The 17705-nt window shown below is 38.2% G+C and overlaps 1 protein-coding gene across 15 annotated transcripts in view; it reads right to left on the bottom strand.

The window, feature by feature from the left end:
• The window catches only part of LOC129732064 (sodium bicarbonate cotransporter 3), a 113455-nt gene that overhangs the window by 27748 nt on the left and 68002 nt on the right, over positions 1 to 17705 (bottom strand). For 8 of the 15 annotated variants that reach the window (XR_008729155.1, XM_055692552.1, XM_055692550.1 and 5 more), the window contains 4 exons: positions 7452 to 7592; positions 7084 to 7146; positions 5850 to 6326; positions 5499 to 5669 (listed from right to left, as the gene is read on the bottom strand). Coding sequence is in view for 14 of the 15 variants with exons in the window: in XM_055692552.1 (XP_055548527.1) it covers positions 5499 to 5669; positions 5850 to 6326; positions 7084 to 7146; positions 7452 to 7592 (852 nt within the window). In the remaining variant the exon portion in view is untranslated. The remainder of the gene's footprint in view (positions 1 to 5498; positions 5670 to 5849; positions 6327 to 7083; positions 7147 to 7451; positions 7593 to 17705) is intronic. The other 7 variants (XM_055692555.1, XM_055692547.1, XM_055692556.1 and 4 more) reach the window with 3 other exon arrangements.

Raw genomic sequence — 17705 nt, 5'->3', positions numbered from 1 at the left:
TGTGTCCTTCTGGCTAATTTTACTATAAAAGGGATTTATTTTTAGGTAATCGAGGTATTGTAGAATTCCACTTCGAATAAAATTAAAAACAAATTGTTTTATATTTTGAATGATGACCGCATAAAAAAATCTTTTGCGGACACTAAGAACTCCAAAATTCTCAGGAATGGTTAGAAAGCTCTTATGTTTTCAGGGCAACTGTTTTGAGTTTGGGGCAACAGCTTTTTGACTTTTGTCGACCAGTGTTATCCTTTGTAGAATGATGATACATGAACTTGCGTAAAACTGGTTCAAGTACTAATTGGCTGACGCAAAACTTATGTTATAAGGCTCCTGATTCGTACATTGAATATTCATTCGTTATATGAAACACTCTCTACCAATTACTCCTTCTGTTAAGCAAACAATCTATTCATCAAAGGAGAAGAAAGCACAAAAGGAACGAAATAAACGATTGAGGGTTGTTTTTTTACACGCTCGAAAGCAGCCAAGAACTGTTCGCTTCGAAAAATGAACGTTGGCCATCCGATTTGTCGCGAATGTACCTATGTCATAAAGTCTCATTCGAGGCGATAGCAAGGAAGTATGAATTGTGCTTTATTCTGATACAGTTAAACCTGTTTTATGCGACTATGGGCTATGCTTTTGCCTACTTTGATTTGTTTTGACATTTTGTAAACAGTGCTCAAAGTGCCAACGGATCTTGTACAGCTGTAACTTAAATCCTCCACTCTCTACAAGTAAACTCGCAAAAAAGCTTAATTTTCCCAAAACCGCAGTCCACGAAGGTTTTCTGAACGTTTGAGTGTTGGAAGGAAGTTCTCTGGACAGGGTGGAAGGTGGAGAGGAATCCGCCTCTTTCTATCCGAACTGTGGTTCGAAGAGTAGGAACGTGTCCCGGATTCGTTTAGAAATCAAAGAGGCGTTCCGGTTTGAAGTATTGCAAAGTCAAGAAAGTCCTCAACTGCGACGATGAAAAATACGTCGTGAGAGACTTAAAACAACCTCCAGGATTAGCTTATTACACTGCAATGGCCAGAAGTGATACCGAAGAGTATTTCAGGACAAAAAAGATGGCTTAATTCCCCAAGAAATATCTTGTTTGGCTAGCAGTTTTAACCTGTGGCAGAAAAAAACTCGTCTTTTATCATCACAGGTATAATCAATAAGGAAATTTACCAGAAGGAGTGGCTACGAAAACGATTGCTACCTTTCTTCAAAAGCCATGATGTCAATCCTTTGTTTTGGCCTGATTTGGCATCATGTCACTATGCCAATATCGTGATGTCAATATTGCACCCAAAACTGCGAATCCCCCATTTATTCACAACTGCGCCTAATCGAAAGATATTGGGATCTGATGGAGCGGACGCTTTCCGGGAAGAAATGCGGGATGTCAAAGATGACGAACATTTTCATCGAATATGGGCCAAGGCTGCCAGCAAGATCTACGGGTAGGCTGTCCAAATCCTAATGGATCGAGTGAAGCGCAGAGTACGAGATTTTTACATCAATGGTGAATAATGTTGTTTGATCTCGTAGATTTTTAAACCATATCCCATAGTTATGAGATAAAGTCATGCTTTGTGGGTGTTTCATTACAATTTTGGTGTCCGAATTATTGCGGATGCAATCCTTATTTAGAAAAAAAAAAAATAAATCGTCACCAAATTTACCATGGTCTTCGCGGCGCCTCTGGATGAGCCCCGTGGCTCCCTTACCGGTCGCGGACTTCTGGTTGGAAACCACTGCTTCATTACAAAAGTTCACACCGTTGGACAACGTAATTTTTTTCCACTAACAAAAACAGCACTGCTCTAAATTATCAAGATTCATTCGGTTTATTCGTTTCTTTGATTTTTAATAAAAAAAACTTTCAAGGGTTCGGACGAGAAAGCTTTTATTTAAAAATATGCATTATAATATAAACTTTTTAAAGCAGTAAATTTGATACTTTTTATCGTGTTCTTCAGAAAATTTTACACGAAAAACATTTATCACCCTGAGGTATTGCATTTAACTTTAACACTCCTAGTCAACCTAGTTAAGCAGAACGGAGTGAAAAGGTTCTGCTTCTCGCTTGTTTTACAACGCTGCTGGTAACACTGTCCAACATATCTAACAAAATCGCACGCAAGCCTGGGGGCTAATGCGGTCTCGATCAACTAGATTAGTTGACAGAATTCGTTATCGATATTGTTTTTCGGCACATTTTGCATGTTGTAGGATAAGTACAACGATACACCGTGTCCCAGTGCTGAGTCGAGAAAATTTCCCGCTCGAAAAGATCCCCGACCTGATCGGGAACCGAACCCGATATCACAACCGTGTGGGAGAGCTAGCCGACCAACATCGCTAACCACAGAACAACGGGCACCACGCGATATAAAAAAGAAAAAAATAAGATTGCCTACAATTAGAGAAAATTAAACTTTATTTCAAGTTTTGCTCATAATATTCAGGTATATAAATATTTTTTTTCTGTAAAATTTTTCAGAAACACGATAAAATTATCAAATTTGAAATCAAAATATTCTTATTTACCGAAAACTACATTTTAATTTTTCAAATGCAAAAGCAAGATATTTAGCAACACTGCTGCCTAAACTTGATGTTGGTGCTTATCCAAGTATAGATGACAGTTCTAAAAGGTATGCTATTCACGTCAATGCATTAGTATTAGTGATCGTTATGAACTTTTTCCAATTTTGTATGAAATTTGAAATGATTTTGCATTTTGAACTAAACTTATAAAACATACTTTCCTGAAAAGTTATATAAATGATGTTGAAACATGTTTTATTTGTGGGGAATACATAAACATGCTGCAGTTTAGGTAAAATATGCTGTTTTTCATCAATTTGCCGGTAACCTTTTTGCACTTTTCGTTTTTTTCTTGTACTCTAATAGCGCTTCTTAATAGAGTCGCTTATGTTTCATACAGTAACAAAAGTCATGAGCTATGACAATGACTAAGATTATGCTCCAACTATTAGAAATATAGCATTTTCATATATTTTATTTTGACATATTGTCGCAATTTTTCACACTAAATCTAAATTAATATCAATTTCTAGTGTGTTTCAACCAGAGATTCACTCTCCAACCAAAAAAATCAGATATAAAACAACATAAAACGAGAAATTTCCAAAAATGTTCTGAATTCCATACAAAACGCGAAATTTTTCATAACGAGATTTGTTTGTGTGCGTGGATAGACAAAATAGTAGCATACCTTGTAGAACTGTCATCATACTTGGGGTGCTTATTACGGTAGTTCACGGTGAAATCAGAGTGAAGTGAAAACAGCCCTATTAGGGTACCCACATAAGTGAGAAAAACGTCGCAAAGTGACATCTGTCGCCAAATCTGGGTGTTTCTGAGTGTCATATTACTGAAGTGAAAACGGAAAAAGTGACGCTTCGTGTGGAATTATTTCACGACCATTTTAAACGGTGAAATGATTTCACGAAAATGAGAAAAGTCTTAAATCTTAAAAATCGATTGATTTGTGATCCAATGATAAAATATATGGATTTATTGTTCAGTAACAAGACGAATTAGAAACAGATCAATTTTCTAATATCAAACAAAAACTTATTGTATGAAGTGAATGGCAAAGATGATAGGGCGCTTGGTAAAAAAAATTGGCCCAGTTACCAAATGTCTTAGAAAAAAAAAATCGGAAAAAAGCGACTTTCTGGAAACTTTTAAGATGGGAACTCATTTACTTAACCTATTCTCATCTTTACTTCACTATCAATCTCGCTTCACGGAGCTACTTTTTTGTTACCTCACTTCAGGTGGAATTGAGAGTAGTTCTCAAAAAGTAAAGTGAGCGTGATAGTGAAATATATTCCACCGTGAAGTGACTTCCGTAATAAGTAAAATTTTTTTTAGATTGCTTAGACTAATTTTCTCCACAAATAATTTATCAGTTTATTTCTAGACATTATGCATTTGTGGCTAAAATTAAAAGAAAATAAAAATTTTTGAAGAAAAATAGCACAAGAAAGGAAAGGGTCTCACAGATCGAGGGGTGGTCCAATCGATATCAAAGTTGGGTTTTCTGAATAGCGTCCTTAAGAGAAGGTCGATAACATGCGGTGTGCACACTTGAGATGGAATGTCTCGTAGTCGTAAACTGCAACTTGATACATTCTTGAAACACGCAAATTGATTGTTTAACAAAGGAATGAATATGAGTCCATTTTTTGCGTGATGATATAAAATTTTGCTCTACCTTTGTAGCCTTTTAACCATTGTTTCGATCAAATGTTTCAAAAATGCAAAGGAATAATAATAGGTTTTGTTTTGAAATGTAGTTGATTGTTCTAATTTACGAGAACGAATTCTTGTAATTCTTACGTCCGAGGAACACACAAGCCCGTGGCTTATCAGTTATCATAATCCAGGTCCCTCCAATAAAGCGTTGAGTGCAAAACTTTTTCCGTCACGTACACGTTCGATGAAAACTTTTAATAGGAAAAAAATCAGGTTAAGTATGGCCGCATCATGAAACGTGAGAGAACAAAGCAAATTTATTTGTATTGCTGTCTGTGAGTCAGGGTAGAGAGTAGCGCAGATATAAATTTTGCGATACATTTTCTGGACGGATGGGGGGAATGTCGTCTGCATTTTGCGAGAAGAGAATGAATATTATTGACACGATAATTCCAAGCAATTGAGTTTAAAATTGCATTTCTCTTCGAAGCAAACCTTTGACTGGAATGATTATTCGTAAACAGAGTTTTTAGTTAAAGTTATAATTAAAATTATGTCGCCTTTTTCGAAGACGATGATATCTTTTTTCACGTTTGTTATTTTCTGCGTTTGAGTTCAAACGACTTCGAGGAATTAAATGATACTTCAAACCTGAATGAGTGAGGGAACTTCAAAATTCAGTATACAGTTGTGGCCGAAGGAATGTTTCACTTTTTTACGACAAACAGACTACTGGAAACAGATCGACTTACTAAACAATTACTCCAACTCCTACTGTAATCCTATTCCTTTTATGCGATTCAATGTTACCTGTTTCGAAGGCCGCTGAAAGTTGATTGTTTTGCAAAATAAATTCATCAATTAGTAAAACTAATTTAAACCTTCCCAGTTTTGGAACCTATCATACTCTACGGTTAGTTCCCACCACCAACAAGCACTACTGCCAAAAAATTACAATTAGCTAATTAATCTAGGGAATGTTGCGGCGTTATAACGAAACGATGCTCGGTGCTGTTGCTTTGCTATACAGCTGGGCTATTGTATGTCATGTGCTTTTACCGGTGATATTGCGTGATGGCACTATACATTGTATACTGGGGAAGCGGCGTCGATAGACAAATATTACGGGAGGTATGTACATACAAATACACTCGCTATTTTTTTTCGAAAGGCGTCGGAACGAGAACTATAGCAACAGATTGAAATATGATTCTTTGCCCGTTTGCAAGCGAAACGGAGCAGTCCGGCCCAAACTGAGCCACCTGAATAGATACCTGTTGGTAGTGCAAGATAGTGACCTCGCTGATCTTTGGCAGATCCGCCGAGCAGTGCGGTTTGTGGCGACAGTGTTGGCTCACCAACGTCATCGTGCATTCCGGGTGACGATGAGACGACGTGCATTGGATATGAGTTGGCAGAGGTGGCGGTGGATGAGCGTTGCATATCTAACGGATCGTGGAGTGTTTTATTTTCAGGCGTCGAATTTATTTTATCAATGGTTTATTTCGTTTTAATGCATATTGCTAAACTAAACATTCACGTGTATAAGAGTGATCAAATTTCTTTGAAGTTTATCGTGAGAGGAAACGAAAGTGGAAATTGTCTACTGCTATTAGAATACTTACTCTTGGAGCTCGAATGATTTTTGCCAATATCGGCAAGCGATCGGATCAGTGGCAAGCGGGACTTTTTGTTGCCGAATTCGTGCTGGTGTTTGTGCCGCTTCAGCAGAGCGTCGATAACCTTATCTCGTGCGTCGATGGGCAATGTGCCAGCATTGACCATGTTTTCGCAGACCAGCTCGGCGATCGTCTCGAGGCTGACGGCTTCCATATCCAGTATCACCGTACCGTTGAGCAGCAGACTTCGTAGCTCGAAAAGCGAGTGCAGCGATAGGGTAGCCACGTGCGGTTTAGACCACCGATTGCCACCCTCCTCGACGTCTTCCTCGAATTTGACCCATCGGGCCGTTTCCTTCCAGGCTATGTCGTCGCCCTCCTTGACCAGTTCTTCCATCTCGGAGAACAGCGGGTGTGACTCATGGTTCGTGTCGTCCACCTCGCCTCCCAAGATAAATTGAACTCTTTGTGCGGGTGGGGTAACTGCACGAGAAAGGAAATCAGAGTGTTAACTGAGGGAATGTGCGAAGAGATGTAAGAGATGTAACAACGGCTAGAAGAAGATTTTCGCTGCGTCTGTGGTGGGATGAGAAAATTTAATTACAATTGATTCGACGATATTTTAGCACTATCGTATGTACTGAGGTTGAACTTAGTCAATACTTTAGTTTATAGCTATGGATATTATATTTTCTTATTAAAAAATTAAAAGAAATGACCGTTAAATATTGCAATTTTACAAATCATTACGAGCGTAACTTAGATAATTATTTTCTCCCTAACTATCGCAGTGACAATCCTCTTCTGCATATGAAATATCTATTGAAAGCTTCCTATGATTGTTTTTCTTTCTCTAAGACTAAACCGCTTTGGCAGGCAAATGTAAAAGGAGTGTACTAATTTAGAATCGCCGACTGCAGGTGGCGTGTGCGTGAGATTGTTTTCAGCCGATTTGCTATAAATATTTTTGAAGTAAATAAACATATACGTGAGATTATTAATTGGTTTGTCGATGCAGTGCGTAAATTTTACCGAGAGTATGCCAAAAATATAAATATGTTGCCGATTAATCTTTTGGGTAATCAGAAAGTAGTTGTTCGAACTTAAAAAAATTGAATTTTTTTTAAGCTAATCTTCAAGTACCAATTATGTGTTTCAAGACAACCAGTAAAAACTTTACTGATGGATTATCAGATACAGCAAAACTGTAAATAGGAAACAGGAAATCGACAGTTCTTACAAAATTCTCCGTCGTCAACGACACTGAATCTTCGTTGTGTGACAACGTGAGGCATCGGTACGGCTGCATTGAAAATGTTTTTTTTTTCGGTAGAACAAATCAATAAATTGGAGACATAAAAGAAAAATAGGAGCGAGATTGAGTTAGAGTAGGTACGTTCATGGCAGCGAGGGAAAGGTCAAATTTTTCGTTAAGTCAATAAAAGCAGGCAAGAAAAACCGCTCGCGGATGGGTTGCCCGCACTTGTTTTCTCTGCCCACTCTTATTTCGCTTGTTGACTTCGATTTCCGGGAAAATTCGCCAAACGTGTCTGGGTCTGGATATTTCATTAGGTCAAAAGTTATTTCACTGACGAATGAGGAACCTACCTGGTCGTTCGGCTTCGGCGCTGGCATTCCTGTCGCCATTTTCACGGCTCTGCTGGTGGTGCCTGTGGCGACGTCGCTGCGAGTGGCGTCTCGATGAGCCAGGAATGTGCACACCTACGTAAACGGTGTGCGCTCGATGACCTGAAAAAAGATGAAAAAGGGTGACATATATCATGACTGACGAAGATGGAACGATATCAATGACCGTCACTCGTTAAGCATGAGTAAAGGGTGATGAATCCTTAAATAGTGATGTGAACATTCCGCTTCGTTTCGATCGATTTTAGTTGCATTTTAAGCGGTAATTTTTCATTTTTAAACTCGCAACTCCTAATATCACTCTCAGTTTTTTTGTATATTATATTCTTGGAGCGACAGTTCATTGCTTTTAAAACCTTCATGTGGTGGATTCTTTGCTTGAATGACTGATAATTGTTGTGTGCATAAGATTACGTTACAGCGACAGGCGGATATCGTTGATCAAATAAACTTAATATATATTGTCCTACGCTTGCACTGACTGCATTTTATTTTTTGTCCTCAAAGGTTATCAAAATGACAAAGAATCATAAAATTAAAATAATCATATGACAGCTAGCATAATAAAAAATGTGTTCTACTCATACGTGTAGTCTTTATCAACTGTTAACAATATTTAAAGAGCATGAGAGCATTTGAAAAGCTTCATAAACCATGATTTAAGACAACGCATAATATAAAAAAAGGGCGGTGCGTCGTGATCGTAGAGACTGCACTGCAATAATTAACGAGAATCTTGATTATCGCAACAAGAAAAAATCAGTACATGAACTTGTTTATTTTCTATACGAAATTTCAACTCTTTTGCAATGTTTAATGCTTTGAAATGTTGAATTTTGATAATATTCTTTTTCTAAGTGTTTGAAATAAATCGTTATAATCTCAACACTTATTATTTATGTCTTAAATTTGATCCTCTCTTTAAAAAAAAATCTGAACATGAACGCTATCTATTTTTATCTCTTTATGCATTATAAAATCGAAAAACGATTGATGACGTATCTATATCGCGCAAATAACGGCAGCAAAATTTCCTCCGGGCAAGTTGTTGATCTAAGACAAACATAACTTAATTTCATATTGATAAAGGCGAATATTTTCTGTGCTGAATGCCATCAGCCAGTGCGGAGCTCGAAAAAGGTCCATTTCACCCCACTAATAATTGAAGAAAATCTTCAATTATTTATTCGCTTGAAAAATGTGAATAGGCGTCAAAATAGACCGACTGTCTTTTTTATATGAAAAATCACAGAAAGAGCTTAAACATAGCTTCACTCTTGAGCTTGAGTTGAGCACATATTTAGAGCAAAAATTGCATACAAAATAATTTTTTTTAGTTTTCTCTTGTTTGTGGAGGTGCTTTAAGGTTTTTTAGGTAAATTGAAAATCATTTTTTATAATCATTGGTTTGAGACACTTTTGACTTAGCTGTGAGCTAAATTTTAAATCAGCTTTGTCTGTATTGTCATCCATCTATAAAGCCATTTCAGGTTAAATTTGGAAGCAATTTCTTCTTTACTTTTTTCGTTCATTCAAACATTAGACTGGATTTAAATCATTTTCTGTTGGGCATGTTCATCTTTTTCGAATTACTTTATTAATTACTAAATTAATAAACTAAATTCAAGATCTTTTTTCTTTATTTTTGTTTTTATTTCTTGATTTCAGTAGCGTTTTCAAGGCTTTTTCAAATTATTGGGAATGCTTAGTTTGCTCTATTCGGTTTTTTTCGGATCTTTTTTTTAAATATATTTTTAAACGAATTTTTATTTTCTTCTTTTTCTTTTGTATCTAAGAAGCATTTTTCATTCTATTTGTTTAAACATTGATCATATTTAATTTGATCTTTGTTGTCTAAGCGTTTAGCGTTTTCGACCGCGTTCTGCGATTATTTACATTGCAGGTATTTTCTAGCCTTCTTGGACGTTTTTCAACCATTTTGAGCTGAATACGAAATTCTTTTTTTTTTCATTCTTTCAAGCCTTTCGAAGGGTTTTAAAATTGTTCAAGTTACATTTACGAGAGTTTTTATGCAATTAAGTTTGATAGTATGTACTTGTAAAAATTTGGTGGTGAACATACCACGAAGATTGAATATGGTTTTACGAAACAAAGGACAAGCCACAACATATTGAAAGTGAGTTTTGTAACGTAAAAGGCCATTCTTGGATTCAATTTTTGGTTTCACCTTAAAAACACTAACTCACGCAATAAACTTTAGAAGACACCGACACTGAAAAATTTCATATCTCCGTTCCTCTTTTAAAAAGCAAATCGTAATGACATAGCATAACAGCATACAACAACTAAAATCAGTGCGCAAATGCAGTTGGCAAAACTGTTGAATGTGGCCAAATCAACCATCACCAACGTAATAACGTTTGTCGACTACCAGGAAGACAGGATCGGGGGAAAATCGAAATCCGAAGGACGTAAAAACGCCGAAAAGAGTGCAGTCAGCAGTTTCAAGAGAAATCCCAACCTTTCCGTCCGAGATCTCGCAGATAAGCCGGACTGTCGACTTACAAAAAGGTGGTGGCTTCAAATCGTGACGACAAACAAAACAAGTCGGTCAGACAACGATCGCGAAAGCTTTGCATGAAGATGCTTACGAAGCTTGGCTGCGTGGTATACTGGATGATGCAACTTACGTCAAGACAGACTTTAAACAGTTTCCTGGACAGGAATATTATACGTCGACTGAAAGAGGAAAGGTGACTGAGGTTTTCAACCAGGAAATTCATGTGCAGGAGTGTCTGATAATACGTCTGTTGCCTTTCTTCAAGCAGCACAGTTGTTCCGTTCCGTTTTGGGTGGATTAGACGTCTTGTCATTATGGAAAAAGTGGCAGTGGTGTGGCGCGAACAACGACCAGGTGGTGGAACACCATAATCCACCCTATAGAAAAATACAGGAATTTTCATCAAGCGGAATCTCAAAAAAACACGAAAGACAGTTGTCAACGAGATGCAGTTCAATGCTAACTGGCGTTCCCGGAGAGGTGGAAGCGGTAGAGATTGGTCCTACTACCGAAGGCTGGGAAACCGCCAGGGGATCCATCGGCATATAGGCCTATCTGCCTGTTAGATACTGCGGGCAAGGTGCTTCAGAGGATTATCCTCAACACACTGGTGAAGCACATGAATGGTGTAAACGGTCTGGCAAAGAGAAAGAGAGGTCCACGCTGGGTGTTATCCTCTCCGTCACCAGGACAGCGAATGTAGCACTCCAGCGCGAGAGATGGGACATACGCTATTGCGCAATCGTCACGCTTGACGTGAAGAATGCGCCCAATAGCGCTTGCGCTCAAGAGCATCCGGTGCCCGGAGTACTTGTTAACACCACGGAGGAGGGTCAGAAGTGCATCCCAATCACCGCAGGAGCTCCGCAAGGTTTTATCCTTGTGGAATGTCATATATGATGGTGTGCGTGTGTCAAAACTCAAGTTCTCTGTAGGCGTTGTGATCGTCGGTTCTGCAGACGACATAACGCTAGAGGTCTACGGCGAGTCGAACGAGGAGGATCGAGACTGAATGCACTCCAGGAAATTGGAGCTAGCGCATCATAAAACGGAGGTCAAGGTTGTGAGCAACAGGCGGTGGTCAGAGTCGGAGGCTGCACCGTTACCTCGAAGCGATCTATCAAGCTTTTGGGGGTTATGGTTGACTACAAGCTCACGTTTTGGGAGCCACATCGACTATGCCTGTAGGAGAGCCTTATCGGCTATTGCAACACTATCTCGTATGATGTCTCAGCGGTGTATGGCAGCAAGCGACAACTTTTTGCCAGTGTGGTATTATCCACATTTAAGTATGGTGGGCCAGTGTGGTCCAGAGCTCTAGGTATTAACAGTTACCGTTTTGAACTGGAAAGTACCTAGAAAGGCTTATCATCAACCTGAGGGTTGAGAGTGCGTACCGTACAGCGTCATACGTAATTTGTGTCTTGATCGGCGTGATGCCTATCAACATCGCCGTTAAGGAGGACAGAGAATACTTCGACCAACGATGTGACACAGGGGGAACTCGACGAACCAGAAGGTCATTCTCGTTATCCCCATAGCAGCGGAAATCGTTTAATTCCACGAAGGCTAGCTGGACGCACTGACTTATTTCGTAGATATCTCATGTTTCCCGAGTGCGTGGATGCGGAAGAGACTGCTGAGCACGTCTTCTTCGTATGCCCACGTTCTGTACGTGCGAGGAGCGAAATGATGGCAGTGAGTGGTCTAGGCACTACTCCGGACAACCTAGTCCGGAGGATGTGCAACAACCCGGACATCTGGAACGCGGTTGGTGCTGCTGCCTTTCAGAATATCTGTGAGTGGCAACCACCAATTGCCAGTCTTCAGATAGTCAGCTAAGAGTAAACAGGGTGCATCAAGCACAAAACCCACTCCCCGATGTAATACTTAACCGTTGTCCCGGGAAGATTAGGGCTGGAGACTGGAGGACCTCCAGTGGAGGGGTTTTAGAGGATCCGAAAAAGGCCGAGTAGGTGTCTAGGGAAGTGTAACTACCCCAGCATCACTTTCTTAGTTTAAGCCCAACTCAGGGTGTGCCTGAGTTCTCTTCTCAGGTGTCTGTTTGCGAGGTTCCCCGCCACCTTTAAAAAAAAGGCTTACTGGCATTCTGCGGCGAACATAGTGACCAAGAAGGCTGTGCAAAACTTGATGAAAGGAGTCACGAGAAAGATCTGGCAATTCGCATTCGCTAAGAATGAAGCTTGAGCCAATATTTTTCCTTTATTCTGTACGAATTGAACTTGACAATGAAACATAACTAGATTTTTTAATAAAAGAAAGACCGATTCACACACATTCTTCTTTGGCCAATTTTTGACCGTAACACCCTTTAGTTTCTTCCAACTTTGGATCCATTTACAGTAAAATTTGGATTCAATTTCTGCTTCGCTCTTTCCTGTTTTTTTTTGTGCGTTTCTTAGTTCTTTTAGGCTGGAGTTTGATGGGATTCTTCTTATTTACGGAATTTCTGGTCTAGGTGTTTTGGGATTAAATTAATTCTTCTTCTTATTTATTTACTTACATTTTTTATGCTCAATTATTCACAGGGTGGCGACTCAACTTCCAAAATTAAATTCCCTGATATGCCCTGATTCTCCCTGATGTTCCAAATTTTTTTCCGTGACTATTCAATTTTTTTTAAACTAAGTTAAGTTACGACTATTTTAGATTTTTTCAACTAAATCACAAAACTTAAACGGATCAGACTTAAATTAGTTCCTGCCGAAATTCGCACCAGTAATTAAAACAGTTTAGCTTAGCTTTTGCTAACTTGAATCTTGAACAAAAATATATTTTTGTTGAGAAACACGTCCAGTTTGATAAAATTGAAAATAAAAATTGCATTAGTCGACAAAAGAGAAAAAAAGTTGTCCCAAAGTTGTCACTTACGGGAAAACTTAAGAAGACTTGAAGCATTTCTGAAACGTCTGGGGCACTCACTTTTTGAGAGGCAATTAACTATTTTGAGACACACCTATTTTGACAAGAAAATCAATCAGATTTGGAATTCTGGTTGGATCAGTTGAATAATTATTTTAAAATCTTGACTGTAAAAGTTGGAACATAAGAAATTAACAATTTCGCAATAAAACCTTTATTCTGTCGAATGCTTTTTCTGATATACCATCATAAACTGATTGGTCGACAACTTGAAACCTAAACTGGATCCTTATCCGGCTTTAAAATTGGAGTATTTTTGGCATTTTTCCATAATTTAGCTAAATATTCATATTGAAACAATTTCTGAGAGTTTCTCAAGAAGAACTTTAATTAAAATGTCACCAGGTGCTTTTGTATTTTTGAAAATTTTAATGATAGATTTAATCTGATTTAAGCTAGTTCCAATTAAATCCAATTAATAGAAATTTGATAACATCAACGTGTGATCATATTTCCAGTTCGCTTATTTTTCGCTTCCCCTACTGCATATACTGTCTGCAATATGAACTTATGTCTTAACGGGTAAAGGCCGTTGTTAAAAATAGAAATTTAGTTCGAAAGATTAACGTGTGACTTCGTCTTTTATTGGACACACTATATTCCGAGTTATGAACACATTCAAACTATTGAGCAAGTCTTTGAGTCTTCTGTCAATTGGTTGCAAGAAAGTAATCACCATTTTTGATTACTGGAATATGACAATGGTGAAGCTTGTTCAGGCGATGTTAGAAGGTGTGTCAATAGTTCTGAAGGAATTGTAAACGTGATGATGATGAAGTGCAAGAAACTGGAAAAAAATCTTGTCTAACCACTGGTTTTTACGAAAAAAATGTAGTAATTAGCATAAAATGCGCGCACTACTGAACTGCCGGTACCCGGACAACTGTCCCATAATGAAAAAAAAAACATGTTGAGAAAACGGCGATTTGATATTATCCGTGAATTTTTTTGGATTTCCAGCAATTACATCCAGAACCAATGACCATAACAGTTTCATGGCAGCACAAGTTTATCGTTGAGAACAAAAAACCATGGATGGAATTGGTTTTATGTTACATAACTTGAAAAAAGACAAAACGGGACAAAATATGCGGGTACATTTCAAAAATACTCACATATTTTGTCCCATCACATATAAATTCAACCAGCAACCGGCAATATCATTGGCAACGTAGATTGTACTATAGAAAAACAACATTAGTCTAGTTAATTAAATGACATACTTCTATATGCCTAAAATAATCCGATATACACTAATCTGGAGCAAAATTATATATTTGCAGTTTGTACCACTATGCAGTGGGACTGTAATGCGGGTACTTTCAATATGGGACAAAAACAACCTGGTATTTTTTCCATGTTCTTCCATACAAAAGTATCAATTTTAATTTTTTTCCAGAAAATATGATAACAATTAAGTCGATTCCCGATGATAACTCAAAAGTGCCCAAAATCAGTATGGGACAATTATGCCGGTACCGGCAGTGAATGACTTGTTAGTACTTATTTGGATACTTTTCGAAAAATTTTAAGTAACTTTTTCTTGATATTTTGATCACTACGAGCCCTGTACAAGGTATCATCAGTTCCTTGCAATTCATTCTCAGAAAGTTTTACTGTACAACAAAAAGATCCCGTGCATTACCCGCGGGAATTCAACTGAAATTTGCAGTTTAACAAATATCCTTGAAATTTTTGGAACTCAGATCAGATCTTTAAGTTTGTGCAAATTGTGCATGTGGTTGCTGAGTAAGAAGAGTTTGAAGGTCATTTATCGAGGAAAAACCCTATCACTCCGCGGGAATAGTTAAATAAAGCCTATGCTAAAATGGATCTTCTACCAAGAACAAATACTTAGTTTGCTGAACCAAGTACGAGTACATACATTCAGTCAATTAAAACATGATCGATTATTTCTTGCCTATTTTGAGCTCATTTGGCATTGATTGGTACTTTCGTTTTCGCGTCGGAAAAAGCAAATTAACTAACCTAGTTATTATTGAGTGTTGTTGTAGGGTTGCTGGTAAGCGTCCACATCGAATGCTCTGAAATAAATTCAATTCAGAACTAACTTTGTAAAAAAAATCCAAGCCTCTGAAATTTTCCTGATGACTTTTCAAATTCCCTGATATTCCCTGATTTCCTTTATCGAAAAATTAAATCCCTGATATTCCCTGATTCTCCCGGTTTTTCCCGGTAGACGCCAGGTCATGTGAACGAAGGCCGGAGAGGTTTGATCTATATACGCGATTGTCCACCGGATGGGGTCGAATGACGGTTTTTGTTGTCCAAGTGTCGACAAAAGCAAAAAAAATGCTGCCTTGAATCTCAAAATAATTGCCATAGAAAGATTATAACTTTTTAACTATTTATGTGAGATTTGGAGTTCCTTGCTATTGTCAAAACGTGTCAACTTACGTCAAAGTGTCGCATAGTAATTGCTAGCCGGGGTTTTCGCTTTAACGTTCAAGTCTTGAAAAAAATGTTGGTGTCTAAGGGCACTAAAATTCCCAGGAATGGTTAGGAAGCTATAATCTGGTGATGAAAACACTGAACTGTGCTGCCCGGGCGCGATTTTTGCATAGAAACAAGCCACGATGTGTATTGCAACTGCCACTCAGTGTTAGTGTTAAATCGACGGCACTTAGGGCGTAGATTGAAACACCGGCGACAGTGTCCGTGCGAAGTGTTTCTACGAAGTTTAAATGGCTACGGTGCAACAAAATGGCACTCTGCATCTACATTATATTTTGTTTTTGTTTGAAAGACTTGCAGAGTTTTTTCTATTTTTGTATTGTGAGCCAGCTCCATCAGTCATGCAGTCTTGTTGTCAAACTATGAATTCTTGGTTCTTGCTGGAGAACCACGGACAAATTAGAAAAATTTGTATTTTCCTAAATATTAAACACTTTTCGAACATAAATTTAGAATGACTCGAAAACCGATGCAGAGTGTTAAACACAGAGAGCTTTTTGATTTGAAATAACTATTTGATTCTTTTAAAATCATCAAAATACAAATATTTTGGAAAATGTTGAAATCAGAATTAAAAAAAAAAGAATCTTCCAATCAAAATTAAATTTTCATTTCTCTCTCCTGGACTTCTTTTCAAAAATTTGGTTATAACTTCGTTTCTTAAAAAAATAAACCAAAATTCAACTATTTTTTTTATTTTTTTAGTGTTTATTTTAATTTTTTTTATTGAAAATTTTTTTACTATGTACACTATGGTCGCTTTTTACGCGGATTCCGGAATTTACGCGGTATTTTTTTCTCACGCGGATTTCGAAATTTCTTCACTCGGAATGCCGAATTTACGCGGTTTTTTTTTACGCTGATTCCGGAGTTTACGCGGTTTCTTTTTACGAGGCACGTATCCCCCGCGCAAAAATCGATTTTAGTGTATATTCCTTATGAGGCTTTATTAGTCCCTACAACTCATTCTCAGAAAGTTTTCCTACACAACCACCAGTTTCTGAGCTACAATGCTTTGAAGAAAAGTCAGAAGTATGAATAATGTCTCCATCTGTGAATAATGCACAGTTATCTAAGCCAAATACGTGTAAACATTTTCAGACCCTTAACTCCCCCCCTCCCCTTTGGCTACGCCACTGAAGTGAGTTAAAATATCCGAAGTCAAGAAGACTGTCTAGAATATTAGTTTTGTTTGCAAAATATCATGCGCCTTCTCCGGTGGTTAATGTCCCAATACCATCTATAAATAGTTGTTTTTAAGCTTACGCAAAAGCGAGTCTCCTTTTTCACGATGGAAGGTAGGTACATTGGTAATCTCTGTGTACAGTGCCTTTCAAGCGTCCGCACACCATTTTTAACCTAGAGGGTAGATTGCTTCTGACGGCTGTTATAAAGTTGTGTACCGCTCTCATCCCTCTCTATGACAGTTTGAAGGGCGAAACAGAGTGCGGAATTATTCATAACCTTATTAATTCAATTTCAGTCGCTGCGAAAATATTTTAGCAAGCAAGTTTGAAAAGAAACTTTGAATCCAGGAACAGATGATTGCTGTGCAGTGTTGATAAAATTATAAACATATAAGCACCTTCTTCTGTTATCATAGAAACACCTTTCTATTGTATCTAAAAAGCTTATAGTTCCGGCAGACTGCTTTGACTGTTTATCTGAACTTGAGATTGTCGGTCTCGCTTCGAGAACAGCAAGCCAGGCACAATCGATATTGGCACATTGTTCCCTCGTTCCTATCATTGTGAAAACAAAATTAGATATTCTGTCTGAGATTTTACATTTATTTCCGTCTTGTATACCGATATGCGTTGCGCTAAACTGTCGGCAGCTTTTATAAAGATGTCGTAGAATATAAATTGGCAGCATAAAATAGTAGTTAACTGATTAGGTTGGTGATAGCACCCACTAGTTGCGTGTATCCAGAAAGTGTAGCGTACTTCTTCCGATTCCGTCAACACCCGAGGCGTACCATAAACCAGTTGATTAAATTGCTACCACCACTTGCTTTCTATGGCATGATGACTGGCGCACCCGTTGTTGGAAGCAAATCCGTGACAAGAGCTGCCGCAATCGATAGCCGATGGTGCTACTGTGCAACGCTCTATAGTTGCTGCCGTCCGTCGGCTTAGTGTCGTCGGTTGGTGGACAAAAGTCGCTTCTCCCGAACGGGTCGTCGAATGTGGCCGACAGTCCGATTGCTCCTTTCCCGTGTGGTGACATTCGCTGCACGAAGAATGCCGTAGAATCAGCAAACCAGTGTAATTTGA

The sequence above is a fragment of the Wyeomyia smithii genome, chromosome 3, assembly GCF_029784165.1.
Source record: "Wyeomyia smithii strain HCP4-BCI-WySm-NY-G18 chromosome 3, ASM2978416v1, whole genome shotgun sequence".
Taxonomy (NCBI): Eukaryota; Metazoa; Arthropoda; class Insecta; order Diptera; family Culicidae; genus Wyeomyia; species Wyeomyia smithii.
The sequence above is the reverse complement of the archived record's forward strand: the minus strand, read 5'-3'. Positions and strand labels throughout refer to the sequence as shown.